The sequence below is a fragment of the Xiphophorus couchianus genome, chromosome 2 (genome assembly GCF_001444195.1).
Source record: "Xiphophorus couchianus chromosome 2, X_couchianus-1.0, whole genome shotgun sequence".
Taxonomy (NCBI): Eukaryota; Metazoa; Chordata; class Actinopteri; order Cyprinodontiformes; family Poeciliidae; genus Xiphophorus; species Xiphophorus couchianus.
Window position 1 is genome coordinate 16891941 of NC_040229.1, and position 26291 is coordinate 16918231.

The 26291-nt window shown below is 37.8% G+C and overlaps 3 protein-coding genes and 1 long non-coding RNA gene across 5 annotated transcripts in view; 1 reads left to right on the forward strand and 3 right to left on the reverse strand.

Moving 5' to 3' along the window:
- Positions 1–9729, reverse strand: part of mapk8ip2 (mitogen-activated protein kinase 8 interacting protein 2) — a 31889-nt gene extending 22160 nt beyond the window's left edge. For both annotated transcript variants that reach the window (XM_028039242.1, XM_028039249.1), the window contains exon 1: positions 9227–9729. In XM_028039242.1, coding sequence (XP_027895043.1) covers positions 9227–9291 — 65 coding nt within the window. In that variant the 5' untranslated portion in view covers positions 9292–9729. The remainder of the gene's footprint in view (positions 1–9226) is intronic.
- Positions 9730–12295: 2566 nt separating this feature from the next.
- LOC114151190 (zona pellucida sperm-binding protein 3-like) lies at positions 12296–15579 on the reverse strand. The gene is made up of 8 exons (XM_028028239.1): positions 14539–15579; positions 14310–14428; positions 14040–14143; positions 13493–13670; positions 13263–13380; positions 13095–13177; positions 12606–12811; positions 12296–12488 (listed from the first exon to the last, which is right to left on the reverse strand). Exons 1-8 carry the CDS (start codon positions 14953–14955, stop codon positions 12427–12429), a joined length of 1287 nt encoding a protein of 428 aa, XP_027884040.1. The 5' UTR covers positions 14956–15579; the 3' UTR covers positions 12296–12426.
- Positions 15580–16564: 985 nt separating this feature from the next.
- Positions 16565–17178, reverse strand: LOC114134566 (uncharacterized). Its single transcript, XR_003593408.1, has 2 exons — positions 17051–17178; positions 16565–16722 (listed from the first exon to the last, which is right to left on the reverse strand). It is a non-coding gene; the product is annotated as an uncharacterized LOC114134566 (long non-coding RNA).
- A 342-nt stretch (positions 17179–17520) lies between these two features.
- Positions 17521–25653, forward strand: chkb (choline kinase beta). Its single transcript, XM_028001253.1, has 11 exons — positions 17521–18059; positions 19694–19802; positions 19944–20057; positions 20154–20287; positions 20377–20481; positions 22054–22112; positions 22284–22371; positions 22514–22622; positions 23272–23372; positions 23486–23567; positions 24439–25653. Exons 1-11 carry the CDS (start codon positions 17554–17556, stop codon positions 24493–24495), a joined length of 1464 nt encoding a protein of 487 aa, XP_027857054.1. The 5' UTR covers positions 17521–17553; the 3' UTR covers positions 24496–25653.
- Positions 25654–26291: the final 638 nt, after the last annotated feature.

A 26291-nucleotide genomic window follows, 5' to 3' on the forward strand; every position in this document is an offset into this window, starting at 1 on the left:
ATCCGCCTGTCGATCTGCCGCTCCCTTCTTCCCCCATTCGTGAACAAGATCCCGAGATACTTAAACTCCTCCACTTGGGGCAGGACACCCCCCCTGACCCGGAGAAGGCACTCTACCCTTTTCCGGCTCAAGACCATGGCCTCGGATTTGGAGGCACTGATCCCCATCCCGGCCGCTTCACACTCGGCTGCGAACCGCTCCAGCGAGAGCTGCAGATCACGATCTGATGAAGCCAAAAGGACCACATCGTCTGCGAAAAGCAGAGATGAGATCCTAAGGCCACCAAATCGGATCCCCTCAACACCTTGGCTGCGCCTAGAAATTCTGTCCATGAAAGTGATGAACAGAATCGGTGACAAAGGGCAGCCCTGGCGGAGTCCAACTCTCACCGGAAACGAGCCCGACTTACTGCCGGCAATGCGGACCAGACTCTGACACCGGTCATACAGGGACCTGACAGCCCGTATCAAAGGGCCCGGTACCCCATACTCCCGGAGAACCCCCCACAGGGCTCCCCGAGGGACACGGTCGAACGCCTTCTCCAAGTCCACAAAACACATGTAGACTGGTTGGGCGAACTCCCATGCACCCTCCAGGACCCTGCTGAGGGTGTAGAGCTGGTCCAGTGTTCCACGACCAGGACGAAAACCACACTGCTCTTCCTGAATCCGAGGTTCGACTATCCGACGGACCCTCCTCTCCAGGACCCCTGAATAGACCTTGCCAGGGAGGCTTAAGAGTGTGACCCCTCTATAATTGGAGCACATCCTCCGGTCCCCCTTTTTGAACAGGGGGACCACCACCCCAGTCTGCCAATCCAGGGGAACTGCCCCCGATGTCCATGCGATATTGCAGAGTCGCGTCAACCAACACAACCCTACAACATCCAGAGCCTTAAGGAACTCCGGGCGGATCTCATCCACCCCCGGGGCCTTGCCACCGAGGAGCTTTTTAACCACCTCGGCGACCTCGCCCCCAGAGATTGGAGAGCCCAACCCAGAGTCCCCAGGCTCCGCTTCCTCAGTGGAAGGCATGTTCAATCAGCCTATAGGTGAATTTTGCACAAATGTTGGAGTTACATTCAACAGAAAATTCTGCAAATGGGCGGAGCCAACTGTAGTCAGATTCTTATCCGAGGATTACAAACACAATAAAATTCAGCTGATCTTTTAATAGCAATTTGAGTCATCTACCAAAGGAAGACCAGGTGATGCATTGAGTCGTTGACTTTGCAGTGATCCTGAGCAGTCATGTTCTTACAAGTAGAAACCTGATGGTGATATTGAAGAACATTCAAAACGACAGTATACTCTGTTGAGACCTACCAGAGCAATTTATCTATATTGTCCTAAGCAATATGATAAATTCAATGGTTGCCAAAATTTAGATCCAACATTATCTGTAGCAATGTATTATTTTCCTCATAAGACAGGATGGTACTGCACTGCAAGAACATAGAGCCGTGTAACAAAGTGTGCGTGGCGCAGAGAAGTTGCAATTAAAGCAGGCGTAAAATTTGGTGGAGCAAATCTTCAAACTGACTGTGGTTCATTAGTGTCGCCAGCAATGCAGAAAAGTTGTCAAAACGCATGAATTGTTTTCACTATATTTCATGAAAGCAGGGTGTTGCTAAACACTCTTCAGGAAAGGTATGTTTATAATGGTTTTGAAAACCATATTCATCTTTCAGATTCATAGACAGAATCATATTTGGGAAACACAACAATCAACCTTTTAACATTGACAACTGTTTCTCATATCATTTCTCTCTTATGCTCTCTCTCTTTTCCTATCTTCTCTAATTTCTACCTCCTCCTTGTTTACAGGCACCATTTTGTTTTCTGTTTGTATTGTCACAGCAAAGCGTGGCCCCATTTTCCTTATGTGGCAAAATCTTAGAAATCTGTGTCAGTAAATTTTGCAGACACAGAGCAATAACCAGACCAAAGGTTTCCCCTAAAATCCTCTCCAAAGAGATGTGGGAACTAGAGTATTTATCAGGAATGATGCAGTTCTAGTGCAGTGTTGACATTAGAGTAGGCAGCTTTACCCAGCAGTAAGTTTTAATTTAATTTGCCCCTAATGTCTTTGTCTTTTTCTCCTTTTAAAGTGAAGCAAAAAATCTCCATCTGGCTGAATTAAGTCAGGCTACATTAACACAACAGTTTAGAAGCAGATATGATTCACTGTCACTATTTACATTTTCATTATCTGCATCCTTTTCAACTACATTATATAATGCTCAGAGCCTCACAGGCTCCTTATTATAAAATATTGATGCATTTATCATTTACTTACAAATTCATGAAAACAATATTTTTAAGACAATGCATCTACAATGATTTGAGAGTGCAAAAAAATACGCTAAACCATTTAGGGCTCACAGCATTTAGGCTTAAATGTATAATCTTTAGCCATGAAAAGTGATATTTTACAGCTGTAGTTGATGTATTGATGGCTCAGCAGGACCATCAGTTTGACTCGCTTCACAGGGCACCTTCACATAAATATTTATGTTTTTCCCTTTTCTTCTTGTCAGTTAACGCATCACAGCAAAGTGCTACAGTGGAAAGGATGTCTCGGAGTGGAGTTATACAGTAACCTCTTCAAGTACTGACACCCCTCTGGAAGATGTGTACTAAAGGCTTAGAATAAATAGTCTTAGGGGAGAGTAGAAACCCCAACATGCTCCTCTTTGCTGACGGTCTCTAACAAGGCGCTTAGGTTATTGTTTGACATCCACTGCCTTCCTCCTCACTGAGTAGTGGCAAAATAAACTCTATTTAAACTCTTGTGACATAGTTCCATTCGCTTAATTTATTTAATTATACATCGGACTGGATGTGGAAAATGTTTGTGAGTAGGTCTTTAATTTGTATCCATTTCCCACCTTCATAAAGATCAGAGAGACAAGAATTGCACACTATTGTGAAGAGCAGCTAGAGAAATTGTATTTTGCCACCTTATGTATATAATCCAGGGAAAACCATCAAGTAAAAATCACATATTTTAGATGAATTGTAAGAGTTTCAAATAATTGGTACACTGGTGATTTTGCATAAAAACTGTAAAGGCTATCAAGATAAAGGTTGTGAAGGTTTCTAACTTGCTATGGCAATAAAAGATGCATTTATCTAATAAAAAAACAAAAACCTACCTGCTTCTAATATTTGTAAAACCAAGATCTACATGCTTATTTAAATATATATATAAAAAGTGCCAAGATAACATAAACTCAAATCAGCTGGATGGTGTTTTCTTTAAACAAGTTCAGTAATGTGTATCAAGTTTTGATATTTCAATATCTTGCCAAAAAAAGGACAAATTGTATTTTTATTAAGTTTTTTGTTTGTTTATTTGATTAATCTAATAGTTCCTAGAAGGAAAGTGGAGCTTCCCAACATTAAATCTGACAAGTCAGAGTATTACAACAACAACAAAAAAATTGAATCTCTCAGAAAAAAAAGCCCAGCAACCAGTCAGTTTCTCAGTGCAGTTCTGGAAGCATTAGAAGAGCGATCAATAATGGCTAATGCTAGCTGCAGCAATCATCAGTCTTACAATCCTCACTCTTCACACTTATAATTTCCACACCCTTTATCCCAGTAAAGAATTATATTGAATAACTACCAATGAAACATCACATACAGTATAGATGATTGACAAAAATATATGAAGAATAGCAACATATCTGATAACAGTATCAAAGTAAAAACAAACAGAGACTACAGTCTTTGTTTTAATTAAGCTCCCCTTCAACCACAAGACCCTCTTCACTATGACATCATCTTTAAAGGCCACAGATATTCGATGTGGTTACCTCTGAGTCATTAACAAGATCATTTTCCCTGACTTTTAAGCGACTGTCTGTTTCTGGTAAGGACACGCGTACACACACACACACACACATCACTGTTGAATGAGTCATAGCTTCATCCTGACAAAGAGCTCTCAGTTGTCTGTTTGAGCCAAATGTGAAAATCACAACATGTTGAGCTAAAGATGATGATGATGATGCACACATTTCCAGGATACAGATGATACCGTGTGGATTTATCTGGATTTGGATTAAAGGAATCATGAAATGTGATGTAAACGCTGCAGTTACAAGGGATCCACTCAGTGTCGTCATCCACAAGTAAAATAAATCATGGACAAATTAACGGTCCTTATTGAACTGTTCTTTGACAGGGGAAATAAAGAGACAGGGAGAGAAATGGGAAACACAAAAACACTTAAAATGGGATGCAGAGTCAGTGGAGGGTTGGCACTGGAGCGCATTAGGCTAAAATGAATCTGTATTTGAGTTAAGCTTCTTACTCCATAGTAACCATACCCACCAGTATTCCCAACCCCCTTCTCAGCTTCCGCCAGCTGCCTTCAAAGAGTTGGAAAGCAAAAGTAGAGCATCAGTTAATAAACATGAGGTTCACACTGAACGGGGTTAGAGTAAAAGAAATCAGGACGCAGTTTGTGGAAATACTACACATTTCCCAGTACTGCTCCACCATAATTTATTGAGACTCAGAACAACCTGTGAGTTTTAAGTTTAAAATTACTGGATAGCTGATATTTAAGAATGATGTAAAGTTTACTAAATACACTGCAGAATTAATATGACTTGAAATTATGACTCAGATAAAAAAAACAAAAAACTTTATGACATTTTGATGGCTACTGGAGTCATGCAGCTGCATTTCCTTGCAGTACTATACTATAAAAACAATGACAGAAAAATATTTTAAATCACAAAACTTCCCAAACGTGAAATGTGAATTGCAGTTTTTCTCCTTTCAAAACTGTAAAAGAAGTAAAGGGCGGACAGGGGAAACGAGCAGCACCTTACGTAGTTTTTAAGGCTGTTTTTGAACCTCACTCAATCGGATCTGATTGAAATATACAACTGGCTATCTAAATTAACATCTAACAAAAACAAGGAATAACTACCATAGTTACGTTCTCAATGCTGCTTCAACTAATCTACCCAAACCAGCAACACACCTTTTTCCTCATGGTAAGGCATGGAACTGGCCCCTAGGATTGGTGTCATTCTAAGGGCTTTATTAAAGAAAAGCAGGGGACATTTTAAAACAAACATTAAAAGCAATTTTCTTTACAAACATGTCTACAAAATAAAGAGTTACCGCAACTGAGAGCACTACAAACTCCTTTTTGCTGTGAGCAGAAAGTATACATTTTCTCATCAGCACAGGGTGGGATCTCTTTCTTATACATAATTTCCACAAAAAAAACTTGATAAATGACCTGAACTCATCTATTAAGGTTTAAACTTCCAACACACAAAGTGGTTTCCCTCAGTGCAGAAGAAATTACAGTTTGTCATAAATTTCTGCTGCTCAGAAAAAAGATGGCCCCTTTAAAGGATTATGTTGCCGACTGGGAACAGAGTCAGGGTTATGTAAGGCAGATTACCACACCACCAACACCTCTGATGAAAACAGGAAAACAAACACTAAAATAAAATTTTACAGATTGGGAATCCAACTGGCTGAATAAATACACATGAAAAGGCCTGGGCCAGTTTGAGATTCTCATGAAATTATGACCTTGGGCTCAGATAAAACAGTTTCATTTTTCTTATTTTGATTTTGCCACATCGACTTGCCAATTGCAGTTTTACAACAGCATTGCCTTAGAGTGATGGGTGACACCTGGGCTGCACAATATTAGAAAATTATCTAATGGCAATGTCCTTGCTAAATATTGCAATGACGATATCAGCTGTGATAAATTCCTAGTTTCCTCGTGTTTCCTTTTCTCTTTGTGAACTGCAGCAAGTTGAGCGCTATCATCTGTCAGGTGTGAGCGTCTACAGAGGTAACACACGATTCATCCAGGAGAATATCTTATTGGCATGCAAAATGTGACATTTGATATGTACTGTATATATGCATGTCAAAAAGTCATATGCGATATTAATATAGTATATGCACTGATATTGATATATCTGCAAGATCGTGGAAATAAAGGTGCCAGTTCTTTAGTTATCACTCCAAGACTGTGCATTTTTCACAACATGGAATATATCCAAATAGTTAAACTTGTCTTTGTTGTAAGCACATATAACAACTTTCTTTCAGCCAGCTGACAAGCAGTGCAAGACAAAAGGTGGTGGAAGGGGATTGGTAGACAGCGAGCAAAACGTTTCTCTGGCATCTCAGCAAAAGCACTTTAAACCTTAGAAATAATAAGGTTTAAAATGTCTTTAAACCTTAATGAAGGTGTAGCGTAGCAGTTTTGATTTTGTAACTTTTTAAAACCTTGCCATATGGGTTGAGTATTAAATGAGAAAACCTTTACATTTATCTGGATTCTGCCACATGCAGAATGCACAGGTTGAAAGTATACAATAACTTATTGATACAGTAGCTATGTGATACACTTCTTGCTCTGGCTTTCTGCCAAAGCTGCAAATCTAAAATATTGATCCCAACAATTTGATTTGAACTTTAAGGTCAGCGGGCGACATGTGAGAAAAAAGTCAGTTACATTGATTTTACATGATCCATCTTTGAGACTGAGCTAATCCCACATGAGTACATGGCCTGGATTGAATACCCAGCAGGAATGGCTGGCTAATGTGATTGCTGTAGACCCATGGGCCATGTGGGAGCAGGGATGGTCAATGAGATCCTGAGGCAGTTTATGTATCAGTGACTCTCCTATCCTGACAAATACGTGCAATCATACTCTTTCCCCTAATTTACTATTACGTGCAGCACTTTCTGCAGTCAAGTCTCTGCAACCCATATTGCATATGAACACTGAAAGTTTTCTAAATTAGAGATATGGCACACCACCCAGGGTGCCATCCTATCAGTTGCCATCATAAGAACTCATTCTTGTCTCAATGATTAAGCCATACAAGTCTAAGTACACACCTCAAGCAATGAAGCTAAGAATGGCTCTTTCATACATCACTGGAGACTAATATATCAGTCACAATTTCTTATTTAACTCTATATTTAAGGACAATTTCACTTTTTTAAAGGAATTATGGACTGTCTTTCATTGTTTCTAATCCAAAGAAATCATGACCTGGATTGTTCTACATTGATTTGAAATTTATTAAAGTGTACATTTTGAGATTTATAAAACAAAATGTTTATTCCACACTGTTTCACATAAAGATGGATAAACCTTAACTTCAAATGCATTCTTATTTTTAATATGGTTACATTTTCAAAATTTTGAAAAGATCTACACTTGATTAGCCTGGTAAAAACCAACCCCTTGTTCCACGCTATTTGTTTCGTACAGAGGGTCTGGGATCTCGGCTATTGAGAAACTATTTTTTTTGGAGGCGTGGACGTTTTAAATGTTACCCAATCGCTGACGTTAGTCCGTGACGTTTGTAATGCGGTAACTCGACGCTATGAAGCTGACTGGAAATTGCCTGCACCGTAAACAACCATCCTCTACTGCGAAGAGAGAAGTGCCAGTACAAATGAGGTGGCTGTTAATGTTGAATCAATATTTGGAAGCATGGACAAAAAGGACTGAATGGCTACGTTCACTTCCTCCACTGCTGTAGCTAAAACAGACTACAATTCGAAAACAGAAAATCAACGTGATCATTCACAACTTCTCCTGTTCGCTGATTGTCCTGGAAGAAATTCTACCGTGGGAATCCAAGTAAATAGGAGAAAGTTCAGACTGTCTGTGAAGCAAGATTTTGATCAAGCGGAATTGCACAGGAAGGCAATGGCTAAGCTAACACTTGACCTATAACCATAATTTCCATTGTTACACAAATTTCATGAGAAGATACCCAACTTTATGAGCAACATAGTATTTAAGAATGCAAAAACAGAGGTACTGTAAATTGTTAAACTTGATTTTGTTCAAGCTTTTGCTAACTCTCAAATAAGTCCTGTAAACATTTGAATGTATTGTGAAGTTAAAAGGTTGACTTTAGTAGAATGCATAATTTCACATAGATATAAGAAACTCTTAGTTTAAACAAGCTGAGGGCCTCTTGAGGTCAAAAATTTTAAAATTGTGTGAAGTTATTTTGAAGTAATGTGAAACGGTATTATGTGACAGTGTGGATCAGCCAGCTTGCCACAATTCATTCTGACACCAGCAGCAGGACATGGAGAAGGTGAAGAAAGTTTTCATTTTCTGAAACACCGTTTTAATTTGTAACTAAAATCAGTTCTAAGATGTTCAAGGTGAAAAAGTAGACCTCAAAGCTTCACCTGTGTAGTCATTCAAGACGGACCCTACTTTGACATGTGCTCTGGCCTTTTCAAAGCAGTGCAGCTTCCAGGCCCACAACCTATTTTTTGTCATTTACATAGTAAAAGCAACATTTTAAAAGGTTTTCTGACGCAATGCGTTTCCATATTGTTTTTAAGTATAAAGAGAAAAGAGAATGAATTACATTTTACAGCATAGTTTTGTTTGTTGGTCTGTGTCTGTTTATTTTATTTTTGTATTATGGCCATTATGAACTTTTCAGATCAAGACAGACTTAGAAATGTAAACTAGTTAAAGCCTAACTAAATTGTACTGCTCAGAAATTTGTTTCGGTTGTGTGGGGAATAAAAGAAAGAAAATCTGATATGGACGACCTCACCCATGCTCCCATTCATCCGATCAACAACATGGACAGCGTAGATCTGTGTCTTTTCAACATAAACCAAACGCTTTAGTTGTTTCATTGAAACTGCTGCAAGTTACAGATCTCATCCTACTCCCTGTTGTGCTGAGGCAAGATCAAATAAAACCTTGCAGAATGCACTTAAAACAGCATCATCATCAGAGTGACTTCCGTACATCATTGTTCAGCATCATGCCCTTGCTAGGGTTGGACTCAACAGGGCGTGGGCCTCACAGAGAGGATGCGCAAACGGGTGACTGTCGCGACAGTTTAGAATCTAACATTTGCAATAGGTTTTGTTTTGTGTTACACTTTAGGTTTGATAATAAAACGTGTCAATGAAGTAAATATTGGAAAGTATTCATGAAGTCATTCAGTGCTGCTAGGGAAGCAGCATCAGGGGGCTGAAACACTAGCAGGCCTATACACAGCAGGTTATTCCAAATATCTATAACCGATCCAAAAATGCGTGTTTTGCTACAGTCATTTGCATAAAAGTGACATTCTTGTACACTGTCTTGTGTTTCGTTATTTTTTCCCCCTCCTTTTATCGCCCTGTCACATCATCGCTCCACTGTCACTCCCGGTGAAAGCTCTTACCTGCAGCCAGGCGGAGAGAGAGAATGGAAAGTGGATAGAGAAAACATCTCAGCCCTGTCCGCCATCTTCTACTACAAATGACTCAGAGAGACTGCAGAAAATCACCGAGCGCAGCGGCAGTCCATGAACAATCACAGGGCAGAGTTGGGACGCAGAAAACCTGGACGACGGGGTCTTTCTCCGCGGCCCCGCAAATGCCCGCCTGCCCGCAAGCCTTCACAATCAGACAAGCCTGCTCAGCACCATCAAATCTGCAGTGAAGCATCCACGCACAATTGGGACCAGAGAGGAGCCAAAAAAACAAAAAGTGGGTCCTAAGAGGTACCGTGCAACGCCGCGGATTTTCCCGTGTTTCCCCGAAATGTCCACGGGAGGCATGAAGCGCGCAGCTGGTTTGACCGCAGTCCTCGATTTGCTCGCCAAATGTCTGCTGCCGTGATGCTGCCTGTGACACCCAGCAGCAGCAAGGGGGGCAGCAGTGCGGAGACAGGCAGAGGCGGAGGGAGGGAAGAGGAGGAGGAGGAGGAGGAGGAGGAGCAGAGACAATTTAACGTCAGTTTCGCTGCTGCGTGAGCAGGGCGTCCCAGAAGGAGGTTAGGCTTTGAGCCCAAACTGTGCTACAGAAAACAATCTAAGCTGAGATTTTTTTTTTTCTTTTTCTTCTTCTTTTTTAGCATGACGAACGTTGAAAGTGACATTTCCTGATTAAGAAAGGCGATTAGGTCTAGAGACGGTGGTGTTAAGCACAACCGATTTTCTTTTTGAGTACTCAAGACAGCATCTTTCACATGCTGTTAACCACAAGCATAATATGGTAGCACACTGCAAAAACTAAATACCGCATCTTGCAATGGTAACAACTCTCCAACTTTTCCACAGTTTGACTCTCAAGATATTTTAGGTGCCAGAAAAAGACAAATGGTGCATAATTTTTATTCATTTATTTTACAAGGTATCAAAAGTGGTGTGAGTTAGTGGCCTTTACTGTGATACCCTTGAGTGGACCTCAGGACAACTATGTATACATTGTGTTCCTACAATATTACTAATTTATAAAATTCTGGAGATTTTGTTTAGCAAAGCAGTTATAAAGAGATAGAACGACCTATTGTACTTTTTATAAAGTAAGTAAAAATGTTAGTTTTCAAAATACGAACCAGAATAAGGCACTAAAGCATTTAACTTTTCGAGAAAAATCAAAATAAATAAGCTGCAAATGAATGTTTTGTTTATTAATAAATAAATGATCATTTTAAATAAATGTTTATTTATCAATACATTTATTAAGAATTTAATAAATTAATTGAATTAACTCAATTAATGTATTAATTGAATAATCAAATAAGCCTTTTTTGTTGCTTGCTGTTCATTGCAAGTGGTGCTGAACTTGCAATGTTCAGCACCACTTGCTGAACATTGCAAAACAATATAATACACATTTTCTGCCACACGAGGTCAGTAAACATCTATTCGCCCGTTCAATGCGCTCGCGAGTGTCATTCAACAGAGAGAACCTAAACTCAAAATTGAAATAGAAAATTATAGTTTTTCTGTTTTACTTTTTTGATAATGAACATGAATTTCCCCTGTGGCTAATGAATATCTATCTATCTATCTATCTATCTATCTATCTATCTATCTATCTATCTATCTAGATCTGTAGCTCGTCAAAACTATTGTGACGGCACTTGGAGAAAAGTAGTACTTGGAGGTGAAAGCTCAAATCTTAAAGTGTTTGTGAATCTATTTATTATTCCATTAGTTATTCAGTTAGGTTTTTAATGGGCAGAATGTCACTATTCAATTTTGTTCCTTGTTTATTTTTATTGAACATTAGGTTTTCTGTTTTGAAGGAAAAAATTAAATGAAACAAGCATCTTAGACAGTTGCGATTTTTATTTTCGTGAAATGGAGAAAGTCACAGATTACGTGCTGGACACATTGGGTCCACACACATGGACCCAATTGGACTCAATAGCATTGCATAGAAGTTAATTTAAAGTAAATATATTTTTTAGTAAGTTGTTGAAATTTTAGGTTGATATAAGAGACTGAGTGGGATGTTGTTACACGTTCAAGAACAGCTGACATGAGGCAAGAGCATAAGATAGACATAGGCCTGTAACGATAACAAATTTTGCTGAGCGATTGTCTAAAAAATGATTGCGATAAACGATAATATTGTTTGAAGACCATTTTTAACTGATGTAATGGTAATGACATAATAATGCAAGCGATATCCTGCAAAAATAGATACACTTTATTTTCAAAAGAACACTAAACACTGGAACTGGTAAACTAAATAAACAAAACAACCAAAAACAAAAATAAAATTGAATCTCAGTCTCCATTAACAAAAAATACACTTGAACAAAAACTAAACAACATAAAATCAAAGTGGAAATAAAAAATACATTCAACCAACAGAGTACAGATTATGAAGTCTTGCTATCTTGCCCTTCAATAATCATTAAATGTAGATAGAGAAGACGGGCATATCCGGCTACTTGATCCAATAGTTCATTCCTCCCTTAAGCCCAGTTCACACTACACAATCTTTTTTTTTTTGCCGATTTACCTCTTACAACAATCTTAGAACGTCCAACGTTCTAAGATTGTCGCTTGCCATAATCGTAATCCATCCTGTAGTGTGTGGTGTGTTCCGACTGATCGGGTCCAGTTGGTAGAACGTCTTGTTTGTTTACATTAATTCATGTATGATGTAGTGGGCTTTTACGGGATTTTCTGTCTGAAATCTGAATGCGGTGAGAGAGAGCATGTGGTGTGTTGCTCTTGCCGTGTGGCTGGACAACCCGATCAAATCGCTATGCCTACAATTTTTTGTCGGTTAATGTGTGGTCTCTCAGGTTTTGAAAATGGGCCAACGATCGGTCGACAATTCTAAAATTGTGTAGTGTGAACTGTGCATTACACTAAGGAAATTAGGAAGGGAGGAGTTAGTGGAGAGCACCGGAGTTGCTCTCCGGTGCCTTTTTTCATCCAGTGTCAGCAATAGAAAGAAAAAAAGGCAGGAAGAAATGATAAATCCGATAAATTAAAATGAGGTCGATAACTTTAATTTATCTTGTGATTAATTGATTTACTGTTTATCGCAACAGGCCTATAGAGATATGAACCAATGATACTGTTTATTGTGGTGTTCATGGCTACAGAGTCAAATCATGCGACACTTCTGGTTTTCAGAGTTTCTTCTCCATGATGGGGATGGGACCCAGAGTGACATCGCCTTCCCATTCCAAAACTGAACGAAAAAAGAAAAAAAGCCATTAGGTATGTAGAAATTATGATTGATCTATTACTGTAATGTTTGTTTAGACAAAATCATATCATTCATAAAAAAGTGTTCTAAAGCACATACGTTCAGGTTTGGTCACATCACGAGCTTTCCTTGAAAATGGGGGATAATAAGGGACTATTGGATCACCAGGAGTTTGTTGTCCTCCTCCACCATCACTACTAATGTCGAGGGGGTTAACGAATGTAATTCTTGGAGCAATATACGACTCCACATCACCAGACTCACAAGAAGCACAAGCTGGATCAACTCCACTAGCCTCTCTCCATCTGGGGACAGAAATGTCAGCAACTGCAGATGAGTGGAAAGAGGAATTGCCTTCCAATTGAAAAGTTGAAGGTTTGATTCCAGCTTCTTCCTCTGACATGCTGATGTGCCTCTGGGGAAGGCACTTAACACTAAGCTGTCTAATGTGCTTGTGAATGAATGCATGAGCATTGGTGAGTGCAAATGAGCAAATTTACTCTAGTGTAAAGTGGTAAGAGTGGTCAAAAGGAATAGAAAATCACTATGTTACTTTAGTCCATTTATTAAGTGTGCAAGCATACTCACCCGCCAATATAGGAGCAAGCTCTGTGCTGACCGTCTATGGGATGGGCAGTAGATGTTGCTTTCATGTGGCAGGTAATGTAGATCTGTTAAAGCAAAGGAGGACTAGGGTTAATATTATATGGTACAATATAAAAATATCTAATTTGTCTTGGTCGGAGTGATGCATACCAATCCACTATCAGGATTCTGGAACCTGAAGGCCTCCAACTGGAACTGAAGTTTATTCTCTTCAGTGCGAGCCATGAACCTTGAGTCACAGACTGTGATCCTGGCATCAACCAAACACCTGCATTCACGCAAAATAAAGCAAATGAGGATGTAACAAATTTGTTTTCTGTGTTACATTTATCTTTACTACTCTTGTGAACAAGTTCTCATAACTGTAAGTAATAATTTACCCAAAGTTATCAAGGAAAGCATAATTGGGGCTGGAAGTTGCATCAGGTGAGAGGGTAGCCACACATCTGTCCACGTAAACACGCAGGGGTACATGGAAGTACTGCTTGACGGTAACCTCTATACGGATCAGGTCTCCAAGGAAATACTGGTAGCTTGGCCTTTCACTGAGCCAGTCATCTGTGCAATGATTAGCAATGATAGTATTTTTTTAAATCAACTGAAATAGATTTGTTCTCGGATATCACAGATTAATGAGAACAAAATCTGTGATCAACTTAAATGCATTTGAAGTCATGCAGTGTAGCCTAGCAACAACTTAGTAGACATTTGGCAGCAGAAACCAGCCAAATTGATGTGCATTTGTTCTGGAGACAGCATTTATGGAAACTATTGGCTAACAGTTCATTTTTAAGGAAGAGATGGTTCTTACAGATGCTGTGACCTCACATCAGCAAGTTCTACAATTTCTCCAATTTTATACATACAATTGTCTTTGTATTTTGTTTGCACAGCTAAAATAGTTGTGTTAATTTTTGTCAAGCTCACCAGTCATAAGTTTCATAGTGAAATACAGGAACTCCTCAGCCATCTTAACTGCAGAGAAAGGGACCCACAGGGGTTCAAGAGGAAGGCTACTCACATTGTGCTTCCTGAAGGGGAAAATAATTTAATTAAAATGTAGAATTCAACTATTATTCTCAATGTGCCCCATCAAAAATTATAATGGGGATTAAGCCTTTAGTAAGTTCTGAGTTTTCTTTAGAGGTTGTATGCTACATCTAGAGTTGCCAAACTCTTTGACTTTGCTCTACCCACCTTGGGTAGTGGCATTCCACAATCACAGGAGCTTGGGTGGTTCTTACAATTGGAGTAAAACCCAAATTTGAAGGGCTATAGTTGAGAAAGTAGGTGTAGACGAGGGCATCATCTGTTGTCTAGATAAGACATGCCTTAAAACAATTAGCAATCAAACAGAACATATCTTCCAAAATTCTAATAAACATCTATGATAGTTTTTTTTCCAGAAAAAAAATCTGTTTCTTACAGTTAGCTGGCTCCCACATTTATGCAGTTCAACTTCATAAATCAGCACTTGAGCAACAGGGTCTTCTCCAGTAGGTGGACAGTTACCCAAGATGAGGTCGTTTGGATTGATGGGCTGCCCGATGCCAAACAAGTCCTTCTTGGCCTCCACGTGAGCTATGGCTTCTCTGCACTCAACAGCAACAGTTGCAGCAGGAACCGTTGCTGGATATCTCTGCTCAAATGGCACATTAGGCTTGGGGTCAGGCTGGGGATCATCAGGGTATTTCCAGGTGAGCTCTTTGTCAAATGTCTGCAATTGCTGTTGAAATTGCTGAGATGGTTGTTTTTGAGGTAATGGTTTACCAGGTCTTGCATCACAGAAGCTGCCAAAAGAGACCAGCACCACAACACAAACGGCAATTAATTTAATGATCATGGCTTCACAACAAGTGATCTGAGGAGTTCTCCAGATGTTGTAGAGAATATGGAATTGTGCACCTGCTTTTATAATAGAATGAATCTGTTTACTTGTATTACAATCCCGCCTCCTAACCTGCCCCCATCACATGTCCCTGCCTCAGCTTAGCTACAGAGATGGATCTTGAGCATTATGCCGGCTCTACCTCAAAAAATACGACAGCCCCTGAAACTGACAGTAGATTAGGCAAGCGTTATGACAATAAAATAAATACACTGAGCATAAGGTCTTTATTATTTTTATGAAGCACATTCTCTTGGATTGAACGACAAACATAAAAACATTGGCAAACTGAAATTAAACACAGGTCAGAAAAAGTCAGCGTGACCCAGCATTAGGTATTCCTGCCCTGAGCAAACAGACCAAAGTGCATTGCCAAATCAAATTTTGTTAGAGGGAATCAATAACCTCCAAATCATGATCAGTGTCAAAAAGTGCCGCTTCCACCTGCAAAGTACTGGAGCTACCATAAGCCGTTGGTTGTGTAAAGAAAAACAAAAAGGCCATTGGGGAATTAGGGAAAGAGTAGAGAAAATAACAAAAGCTGACATTTTTCTTTACCTATTTATTGTTCTGTATGTATGTCTTTATTATTAAAATAATAATTAAGAACAATAAAAACAAGTAAGGCCAGTTACAAATAATCAGTTTTAGTAACAAACTAATTCATCATATTACTAAGTATTGTAACACAACAATATATGTCTCTTTTCTCTCTCTCGCTCTCTCTTACACACGCCCACACACACACACACACACACTCCTATCTATCTGTCTGTCTGCCTGTCTGTCTGTTTCTGGAAAAAATTAAGAGACCACTTAAAATGATCAATTCTCTGATTTTACTTTTTATACAGTATGTATATGTTTGAGGAAAATGAACATTGTTTGTTTATTCTATGAACTACTGACAACATGCCAAAATCCCAAGCAAAAATTTTGTATTTATTAGCAGAAAATGAGAAATGGTCAAAATAACAAAACAGATTCAGTGCTTTAAGACCTCAAACAATGCAAAGAAAACAAGTTCATATTCATTTAGAAACAACAATACAACACCCATCAAATAAAGTGTTACCAAAATGGTAATATATTGAAAGCACAATGTAATTTGTTTCACCTGGAAAGTGTGTTGTAATGGATCCTTCTGTGTTCTGGTAGCCTGATGTGTTTGCAGTACCGTAGTGTGTATGAAACATGTAATGTACAAAGTGGCAAAGCAGAATAATAAAAGACATTAAGTAACTAAAAAGTGTACTTCATTAGCAATTATAATAGACCAAAACTGTAATTGTAGCATACTGTAATCACACTACTCATATATAAAATATGTAATGCCAATATACTTAAAATACATTCTAAGTATATTTTAAATGCAATTCAATTACAAAAATAGTATACTCAAAATATATTAATCAAGCAAGTTTATATTACATAAAAAGCAACATACTTAAAGTATATTAAATGAAAAGTTGTAGATGTTTGCACTAATCCTTTTACTAAAATATCCTACCTGTTAAAAAAATATTTTAAACACAGAGGTGTTTGTAAGAATAAAACAGTATCAGACAGGGGAAACACGTTTTTATTGGAATTAAATTAAACACAGTCAACAGATCACCGCAACTCTTTTTTGCGCATTAATACGTTTACATTGTGTGACAGACTTGATCAAATGCAGCGCAGCCACAATGTGTCCACCGAACTGCGCAGGTCATTGTGTTCCTGAAATGATAGGATATGATTAATATACATATTACACGGCTATTACACAGCTTCAATTCCACATAGTACCGCTAACATCTATTTAGCAAAGCTTAATAATAAACAGAGTGTAATTAAACTAAAATATTTTGAAATATAGGGACAAAATAGCTCAAAAAACAACGTATTTTGTCCGGATTAACCGCTAATGACTTGTTTACAGTAGTAACGACTTTGCAGACGGCAAAACTAAAGCCATTTATAAGCTGCCAGTCATGTAAAGTAAATACATGAAGTAATACAGCAGCTTAATGAAAGCCAGGCATAAAATATATTAAATAAAGCTTACCGTAATCTTCAATAAAATAAAACACATGAAACAAAACTTCCACAGCTAGGACGTATTTATAAGAAAACTGCTGAGTAAGCAATATGTGACGTAGCATCGATGTGCGCATGCGCTCTACCACAAGGTAGGACGGATTTGCGGGTAGCACAGATAAACAGAGCAACTGTTCAAGCCATGGCTGTTTGAACACATTGGGCAGGAGCGGGATCCCTGGCCCAATTTTCTCGGGGGACTGAAGAGCTGCTTGTCTGTTTTACTTCGAGTGTCGGAAAGGACTACACTGCCCAAAAAGCCTTCAGGAAGCCACAGACCTAACGTTTCTAGTGACGTATACATTACGTATTAGCTCACTAACCAATGAGAACAATTGCAAGATTCTCCTTGAAATGTGATTGGATGTTGATTAGTTAGCTTCGGTTACAGACATTGCTGCTTGCTGCGCTTGCAAGGGTAATAAAAACGTAATTTGAATACATCATATTTAAAGCCGCCCAGCGCGTTTCATGCGGTTCAGGACATCCAGCTATGCTTGGCTCTTTCGGTTGAGCGGCTTTATTGGTGAACAGTGTGTGTCAGCGAGCCCGTTGCGCTGCCTCATCAGACCGACATTTTACGGCAGTGTTCATTTACTCCTCGCCCTCAAACTCACGATGCAGTCTGGTCGAAATGCGAACCATAGTAACTCCGGCGCGAATGTCTTGGACACAGCTGAGAAAACGGAACAAGGGCTCCACAGCAGCAACGTTTCCAGCCACACCCTCTCCTCGGAAGGCGTCTGTCCTTCGGCAGGGAGGAAGCGAGTAGTGACCTCGCTTTTGGTCAGTGAGAGATACCTGAGGACCCCGAGTCCTCAGGTAGATGACGACTCCGAAGCGGAGTCTTTTCGGGATGGGAGAAGCGAAGAGGTCGACCGAGATACAAAAAGCAGAGCGTTTTTGTGGTGCAGGGACTTTCTGTCTGGATCATGGAAAACTGTTCAAGAAGCGGATTTTCAAATTAGTATCGTCAGGTAAGTATTGACAGCTATCTGTATAACGTGGGATAAATTAGTAGAAGCATTTTTGTAATATTTACTAAAATGAAGGGAACGCGATATTTCTAACTTCTTTTGTTTTTTTTTTGTTTTATAATTTGATTTTCTTTTTCCCACATCCAATGTTGTACCAGTCAGCAGTGTCATCGTGTTGCAATGGCTCTTTGAGCCTTTAGTAAAAAGGGACATTGGATACAACGGGTTTGGTTTCTACCCATAGGCGATAACTTTGATGACCTCTTTGTATCGCTGTGGACAACTTTTGGATAACTCTTCTTTGCCAAATTGTTTTAATTTAGCCACATCACATGGTTTTTGAGTAAGAATATCCTGTTTATGGACTTTAACTATCCCACCAATCATCTTTTACTGCATTGAGCCAACATCATGGACGGTTCTACAAAGGCCATTACAGGGGCCAGTGTCCCTGTTCTGGCCACTGTGTGTAGACATGCTTAACAGGCGGTGTTACATGGGACATCACGCACTTCCTATAGCTGTGCCCTCTGCCTTCTGCATTTTTTTTAGCCACTACCACTTTAATTTGTTAACATGAATGCACAATGAGCATACATGATACAGGATTGGATCTAACCTTAGGAGATGGCGGTGCGGCACCCTGCAGTAGTGTGTGCTGCCCTGCGGATGCAGTTTAAATGGTCTCTTTGATGTTATGGGTAATTACTGTGCAGTCCATTCCATAGCTGAGCCAGGCAGAAACACAAACGGTGTAGCTTGGGGCTATGCTGTGTTGTCTGTGAATCAGCCTCAGGGAACATGCTGCTGAGAGGAGCTGCACAGTGTGTGTCAGCTAACCAGACAGAGCCAACAAAAGGCAAAAGCCTTTGCACAGTTTTTTTTTTTTTTAACAGACTGTGTAAGTTTAGTAATAGTGTTCAATTTAGATAGCGTTAGCAAATTTATGTCTAGTTAATCCATGCTAACTTGCCATGATAGCTAATCAGCTTGTTAAACTAGCATTAGTATTCTAGTTAACAAGAATACTAATGCTACCTAGGTTACATCCCCTGCTGGTTAGTTAATCCTAGGAATAAACTCAATCCTCTCTCATTTCTGTACAGACGTTGTGCTCACTATTCTATCCACAAATTTAAAAGAAATCTTTATTACCACAGTAGAGAGAGAAAAGTCAGGGAGGAGACAGACCAGAGGCCTGCAGCAGGGACAGTGATGCAGGGTCTTCCTTTCAGGTAAGAGAGATTAGTGATGGGTCATGCTCAAAAGCACCCAAAAAAACTGGCTTTCTGAAAAGAGCCAAACTTCCCATCACTAAGAGAGAATATAACTTTCTGGGAAAAAGACATTGGTTGCAGGGATAATTCATGCATCTGGACAGGGTTTTATAGAATTTCTCTCATTCAAACTCCAGAATATGTTAGTCTGTAAGTAGCCCCGGCTCCAGAGGAGTTTAGCCTCTTTTTTTATTTCTCCTTGTTGCATTTCCACAGCATGCTCTGCCCTGGGGAGAAAGCCATATTCAACATATCAGGAAGCGTTTTTGTCAAGCAGACTTTTGACAATCTTTATGAACATTAATGTGCAGCAAATTATGTAACTTCTAATGTAAATATTGTCATTGTTTTTCTTAGTGGTGGACTGAGTAATCTACTGTACCTGTGTATCTTGCCTGACCATGTCCCATGTTTGGGGGAAGAACCCCGGCAGGTGCTGCTGAGAGTCTACGGTGCCATCTTGCAGGTTAGTAGACTTAGTAGAGGTCATCAAGAATCTGTGTTTAGCCATGAGTCTGCCTCACTGCTAATATTTGTTATTGCACTAGATCCTGCTTTGTAAGAATAAAACAAGCATATCTTAATCACTAGTTTTTTTTCCACTCAGGGTGTGGATTCTCTGGTACTGGAAAGTGTGATGTTTGCTATTTTGGCAGAGCGAACTTTGGGGCCAAAGCTTTATGGTATCTTTCCAGAGGGACGTTTGGAGCAATACTTACCGGTATGTAACATTTTTAGTCCAAATCCTTTTTCTGATACTCTGGCCGATATCTGTTTGATTCTTAGTTATTTTTTGAGTCTCTCTGTCTCTTCCTAGAACACCCGCATGCTCACAGAACAACTCTCCGACCCGGTTATTTCGTCTGAGATTGCCACCAAACTGGCACGGTTTCATGGCATGGTTATGCCCTTTAACAAAGAGCCCAAGTGGCTGTTCGGGACCATTGACAAGTGAGAACAAGACACAGTCCCACTTTCTTTCTGGACAGTTAATACATTATATTTACATGGATTTGTTGTCCTCTCTGCTGTTTTTCAAGATACATGGATGAAGTAATGAAGATTCATTTTGTGCGGGAAACGCATGTGAAAAAGTACAATAAACTGATGCAGTTTGATCTGCCTGCTGAGCTCAAGAGTCTCCGGTGAGTCTGGCCAAATGGTAATAGCTTAAAGTTTTAGCAAAATATTTTGTGGCATGTACTTTTAAGACAATATAGATCCTTATAAAACTCATTCAATCATTTTTACTAAAGAAAATTGTCCCTCCATACAGACTGACAGACGCATGTAATGCTCTTTAAGTAAAGCTTACCCTTTATCAAGTAGGCTACAACACTAGTTATGGTAGGTAGCACAGCTAAGCAGAGCCAAATATTTGCTTCTTATCCTATTTTCAAACAAATGTGGCATCGACTTACACAAATTAAAGATTTGATAGTTAAAGTTACTTCATTATTAGAAATAGAAATTACCTTTATTATGTCCCAATGGGGAAATTCAGGTGTTGCAGTAGCAAAGTGACAGACCAGCTCAAACGAGCAGATTCACATCTAGATGGAAATATAAAAACAGAAAATAAGACACAAAACAGGGAAATTTTACAACAAAAAAGCTATGTATTAAAAAAGGCATATTCAGATTGAAAGAAATGTGGAGTAGGATAATTTATAACAAATGTGCAATATGAGGGTATATTTGTGTATGAGAAATGGCAGCAAAGTATTCACAAGAAACTGAAAAAACTGCAAGTGACGGCAGAGATTGCTGGACATAAAGTAACAGCTGGTGGGAGGAAGGCTCTACAATAACACTTCTTTGTACGGAAAACACAAGTCTAAATGTTGTTTGTTCTCAGACCAGTTAATGACCTTTGAATCTCTTTCCACGACTTCTCTTCTGATTTCTCCTCATAGTTCAAAAGTCCGAACCAAAGCAGGATCAGGCCACTGTTTATCTGTTTTGTGTTGATGTGAAAGCAGATGTTATCTTGTAGATATCTGTGCGTCTTACTTTGAAGCAGGATTAGTACTAGATTCATTGTAACCTATTTAAATCTGCTCTGTCAGCTGTTCTTAATCCTATCTCGGATGGATTTATTTCATAAGTCTTTTGACACTTGCACAGAAGACTTTAGGGGATGTTTTGTTTTTCCTGTAGCTTTTCTTTGTGTTGGTCATAGTATTTTAGTATTGGCTTTTATTTTTCAAGTCAGTGCTGTGAATTATGCAACTTTAAGCAAAAGTACATCAGACTTTATAACATGTTTGATGAAGAACTGGAAAAAAAAAACAAGTAATGCACTCTCCACTTCAAAAGTGTTTGTTTTTTTTTGTTTTCTTTTACAGCATCAAAGCATAAATGATACGAGGATGTGAGCCAAAATTGATATCCCATGTTATGGCTAATTCATATACTTACCAATATTTTATATATATTTCACTACAACAACTAGAAAACGACCACACTGCTGACTTCACCGTAATTTTACTTATTGCATCTATACTGATATGTTTAAAAAAATGACTAATATTGAGCTGATATTGACGTTAGTGCTAATTCCTTGTTAATAATATCTTCTTTGTGTCCATTTTCTAAATATTTGAGTTTAATTTTGTGGCAATATCTGCATATGCAACACTGATGTGTTTACTGTGCTCTTTTTCTGTTTAATGTGTTTATTGTCTTTTCTGGTTCTCTGGCTGTTTCATTAACAGTTCTTTGCTGGCAGCGACTCCATCACCAGTGGTGTTTTGTCATAATGATGTCCAAGAAGGTAAAAACATAACTATTCTCTCGGTCAGTTTTCCAGACATTAATGGTTTTTCTCCAGCCACACTTTCAAGACTAATTGCAATATTAATATTAAATCTGATGTCAGATAAAGTAGAAAGTGTTTTCTTGAACTGTGTATATTGATTGTTTTCTTCCTGTTTCACTCTTGCAGGAAACATCCTTATCCTGGAGGACAGGGACCACACATCGACAGAAAAACTGATGCTTATTGACTTTGAATATAGCAGTTACAATTACAGGTAAAATGAGCACTTCAATTATAAATTCATTGGAAACACAATGCTTGGGTCGAGTAAGCACTAAAGAAGCCCTTTTGTTTAGAAATGTTTAGTTTGGACTCGTACGTAACAATGCTAACGCGATAAGTTTTCTTTTCTGAAGGGGTTTTGACTTTGGGAACCATTTCTGCGAGTGGACGTATGATTACACGTGGAATGAGTGGCCGTTTTACAAAGTTACACCTGAGAACTATCCAACCAGAGAGCAGCAGGTCAGTCAAAAATAATGGTTAATTTACCACGGAAATTAGAGATGATGTCTGGTGATGTTCTATATATTAATAAGTGTAAAACAGGGTTTAACTTAGTGGTGGGTGATATTACCCAAAAAAAAAAAAAAAATTCAATATATTTTTCATCTTGATAACAAATTCACAGACGATGTTACAAATTTTCTTTTCTTTTTTTTCTCTCAGCATTTTTAAGTGGATGTGGCCAAACAATTATGTAACTTAATTTAATTCCTCTTTTGAGCTATTAAATTTCCCTTTGGGATCAATAAAGTATTTTTGTATTTGAATTTGAGCTACAAAACAGTTTTTTACTTTCTAAGCAAGAATTTGACTCTTAAGCAAATTAACTTTTTTTAAAATCACTGATCACTGCAATAGGTAATTTTAAACTTGGAGGATATGCAACACTACACATTTAAATTCACCCTGTAAGGTTACGCCCCAGTAGATGCTGTGCTTGTTGTGTAGTGACATCTAGCTGTAAAAACGTGGTAAATGAATAGAGTTCATGAGAGATTCAAATAAATGAAGGCAGCGTTTCATGAGAATTCAGTCAGCGTACTAACTATAAATGATTTCTTGTAGATTTTTTAAGCAAAACCAAAACTTTTTTTTACTATCCTTTCAGCTTCACTTCATCAGAAGTTATTTGGCTGAGCAAAATCGACACACCAAGAGTGACCTGGATCAGACAAAAATTGAAGAGGATATGATAATTGAAGCAAACAGGTGAACATTTTAGAAATGCTTTGCTTCAGCAAGGATATTCTTTTATTCAAGTTTCTGAAGAATCTGCAGACTGCTAAACCTGTGTTTTTGTTTTTTTATATAATTTACTGTAGATATGCATTAGCATCGCATTTCCTCTGGGGACTGTGGTCCATCATTCAGGCCAAGTTATCCAAGATTGAGTTTGGATATATGGTAAGGGTTTGTTTTGGTTTTTCAGCTGTGTATATTAACTTAATTTACTTTAGCTATCTTTTTAAACAATGATTTCAGTTTTTAACTTTTTTTTTTTTTAGAAATATTTGAGCAATCAAGAATCTTTTTTTAATTGCAAATTAATTTTGTTGAAAGAAAAGTTAGGTTAGCTTTTTTCATTTAAATTAATGACCAGTGTGATTCTTGATGATTCAAATATTTTAAATAATAAGGTAATATGCAGCATTTAGTGGTAGGTATTTTAGTGTAATAATTTGTTTAAATCCCTACCAGTAGATGCTCTTCATATTGTAGCCAAAATGTGCATAATTGCACATTATGCATACTTTATTTGACTTCATGTTTTTAATTTTTTTAAATATTTCAGAATGATTGGGATCCATACTTTGAAACTGCAAGTGCAGGACAAGAAACAGCGGAGAAATATTTAGGCTTATATTTAGACAAAAGAAAATAGATTTTTTTTTTTGTTTTCTAATCTACATTTTCATCAGGTTTGTGTCTGTAGATGCAGCTTACTTCCTTGAAAATCCATAGTAATAATGTTGACAACTTTAATTAAAAATATCAATCGGATAAATCATATGAACATTGTTATGTAAGTCAATTATCATCTTTTATTGAAAATACTTGAAATGTTTATATAAAGCAGATGCCACCTGTACTCAAAAGGATATTCTTATTTTTCAGATTATAAGTGATTTTTCTTTCATTTGACTTATCTTTATCATTTGAATTAAAGTCATTACAGAAAGATATAAAAGGGGTTAGTGTTTTCTTTTTTATTTATTTTTTCGTCTTTTACATTTTAATAACATTTTTGCCAATGTCTTCTCTTTTTTTTTTGCAGGATTATGCTCAGAGCCGTTTTGACGCCTACTTCAAGCAGAAAAAGCTCTTCTCCTAAATTCCTCCTTCTGAAAATCAGAGTGTACTGTCCTTTTCCGTGTTTACCACGTCTCCAGCTCCGCTAATGCCTATGCAAGGATTTTATATACTATCTTTTATTTATTTGTTTGATTGTAATTTGTGAGTGTAAAAAGAAGAACGTAAAAAGACCTTTTGAGAAAATGCACATATTCAACTTGTTTAACACTTTTATATGAAGAGTTATGAGTTGATGGCCACTCAGTATATTTTTGGCTATTTAACTCTAGGTTGACCAGTTTTGGAGCACTTTGTGACATTCATGCATGTTTAATCTTTTGTCTTGCCAGAGAATTATTGTCTTCACATTTGACTGTAAATTTCATCATTTTGGTAAATGAGCCCAAACTACAGAGTTTTGTTTTTTTTAGAATAGAACGCTTGTTTGTAACCCATTAATGTTGTTTTTTGTTTTTATTTGGAATTCTACTTCAGTTGTTTTGAAGTTCACTCCACATTAAGATATATATACTTCTAATAGTGAATGTGATTTAATTCCGTCCCTTTGTATGAAAACTGATTTCCTTGAGACTTACATGCTCCATATCCTTTTTGAAAATAAATAAATAAAATTTTCTCCAGATATTCTTCAGAACTGCATAAAATTGAAATCATACTCATATTACGCACACGGTATCACAGTAGTCAATGGTACTGTTCATGTAACCATAAAAGTAATCGTAAGGTTTGTTATTAAATGTTTGTTTTTTTACTCGTTTTTTTGCCCCAACACTTTTACCAGTTACTAATTGATTGCTTCTGCTTCACCAGTTTACCCTTTCTGTCTGCTCATGTACAATATTCATGCTCATTCTTACGTTCATGACTGTAATGATTAGTTAATTGTAGAAGCACTGAAATTTTAAGGTTGTATATTATTTGATTGTAAAAGATGGTTTTTACCTTGTCTAGAGATTTTCTTTATATTGTCTCTACAAAGATGTTATTTATTTAAACTAACAAGATGCTTGAATACATTTAATGTGTTGTAATTTTTGTAAAAAAGGGTATCCATTTTTAATCGAAAACCTTTTTCTGTTGCAATATCATTCTATAACTACTTGCATATGTTTGTATGTTTTTTTTCCCACGAACAAGAAAAATCCTAAATTTATTAAACTTGTCCTCAGAATCCAAATGGCTACTTGTCTGAGTTTTGTTTCTTAATCACCATGACGGCAATCTTGCACTAAATTGCAAAATACATATCAAGTTTTCCAAACTAGAATAGCACTTTAATAATTTGATTAAATTGAAACTGGTATATAGTTTCTTTACATAGAGTGGAATATTTGTTTGCTGCTGTTACTAATTATAGCTTACAGCTAATGTAAATGCAGGCTCTTAGAAAATTTTAATATTACATAAACAAGATATATTTTTTATTAATGCACAAATGTGGTCCTGGTGAAAAATATGTTAATTTATTTTACAGTATTCACACTCAATTCTTTGTAATGACCCTTTTTGCATGATTAACTACATTAATACTATCTGGCACAGAGATGATTAAGATATTGTCGTAGTTAAGAAAGCTCTGGTGGCTCGACTCGCCTGCATTGTCAGCTCTGCTGTTTTTCATCTCCATCTTCACTGTCCTGCTAGAAAATAAAATTCAATCTCTTTTATGAAACGCAGTCCTGGATACAAGTGAGACTTTATGAAACACTTGGATCAGCTGCAGTTCACACCATACACCTTCAAAGCTCTTACGTATGCTTTGCTTTACAGATGTGTCAAGGCTGCAGTTAAACCATACTCTATAGTCCTTACGCA

What these genes read in the sequence shown, in the direction of transcription:
- chkb (XM_028001253.1), top strand. Translation starts at nt 17,554, where the DNA reads ATGCGGTTCAGGACATCCAGCTATGCTTGGCTCTTTCGGTTGAGCGGC. An exon ending in TATAGCAGTTACAATTACAG is followed by an intron (nt 22,372 to 22,513) that starts GTAAAATGAGCA and finishes TCTTTTCTGAAG; the next exon opens with GGGTTTTGACTTTGGGAACC. An exon ending in AGATTGAGTTTGGATATATG is followed by an intron (nt 23,568 to 24,438) that starts GTAAGGGTTTGT and finishes TTTTTTTTGCAG; the next exon opens with GATTATGCTCAGAGCCGTTT.
- LOC114151190 (XM_028028239.1), bottom strand. Translation starts at nt 14,955, where the DNA reads ATGATCATTAAATTAATTGCCGTTTGTGTTGTGGTGCTGGTCTCTTTT. An exon ending in CACTATGAAACTTATGACTG is followed by an intron (nt 13,671 to 14,039) that starts GTGAGCTTGACA and finishes ATCATTGCACAG; the next exon opens with ATGACTGGCTCAGTGAAAGG. An exon ending in GCTTGCTCCTATATTGGCGG is followed by an intron (nt 12,812 to 13,094) that starts GTGAGTATGCTT and finishes TTCTGTCCCCAG; the next exon opens with ATGGAGAGAGGCTAGTGGAG.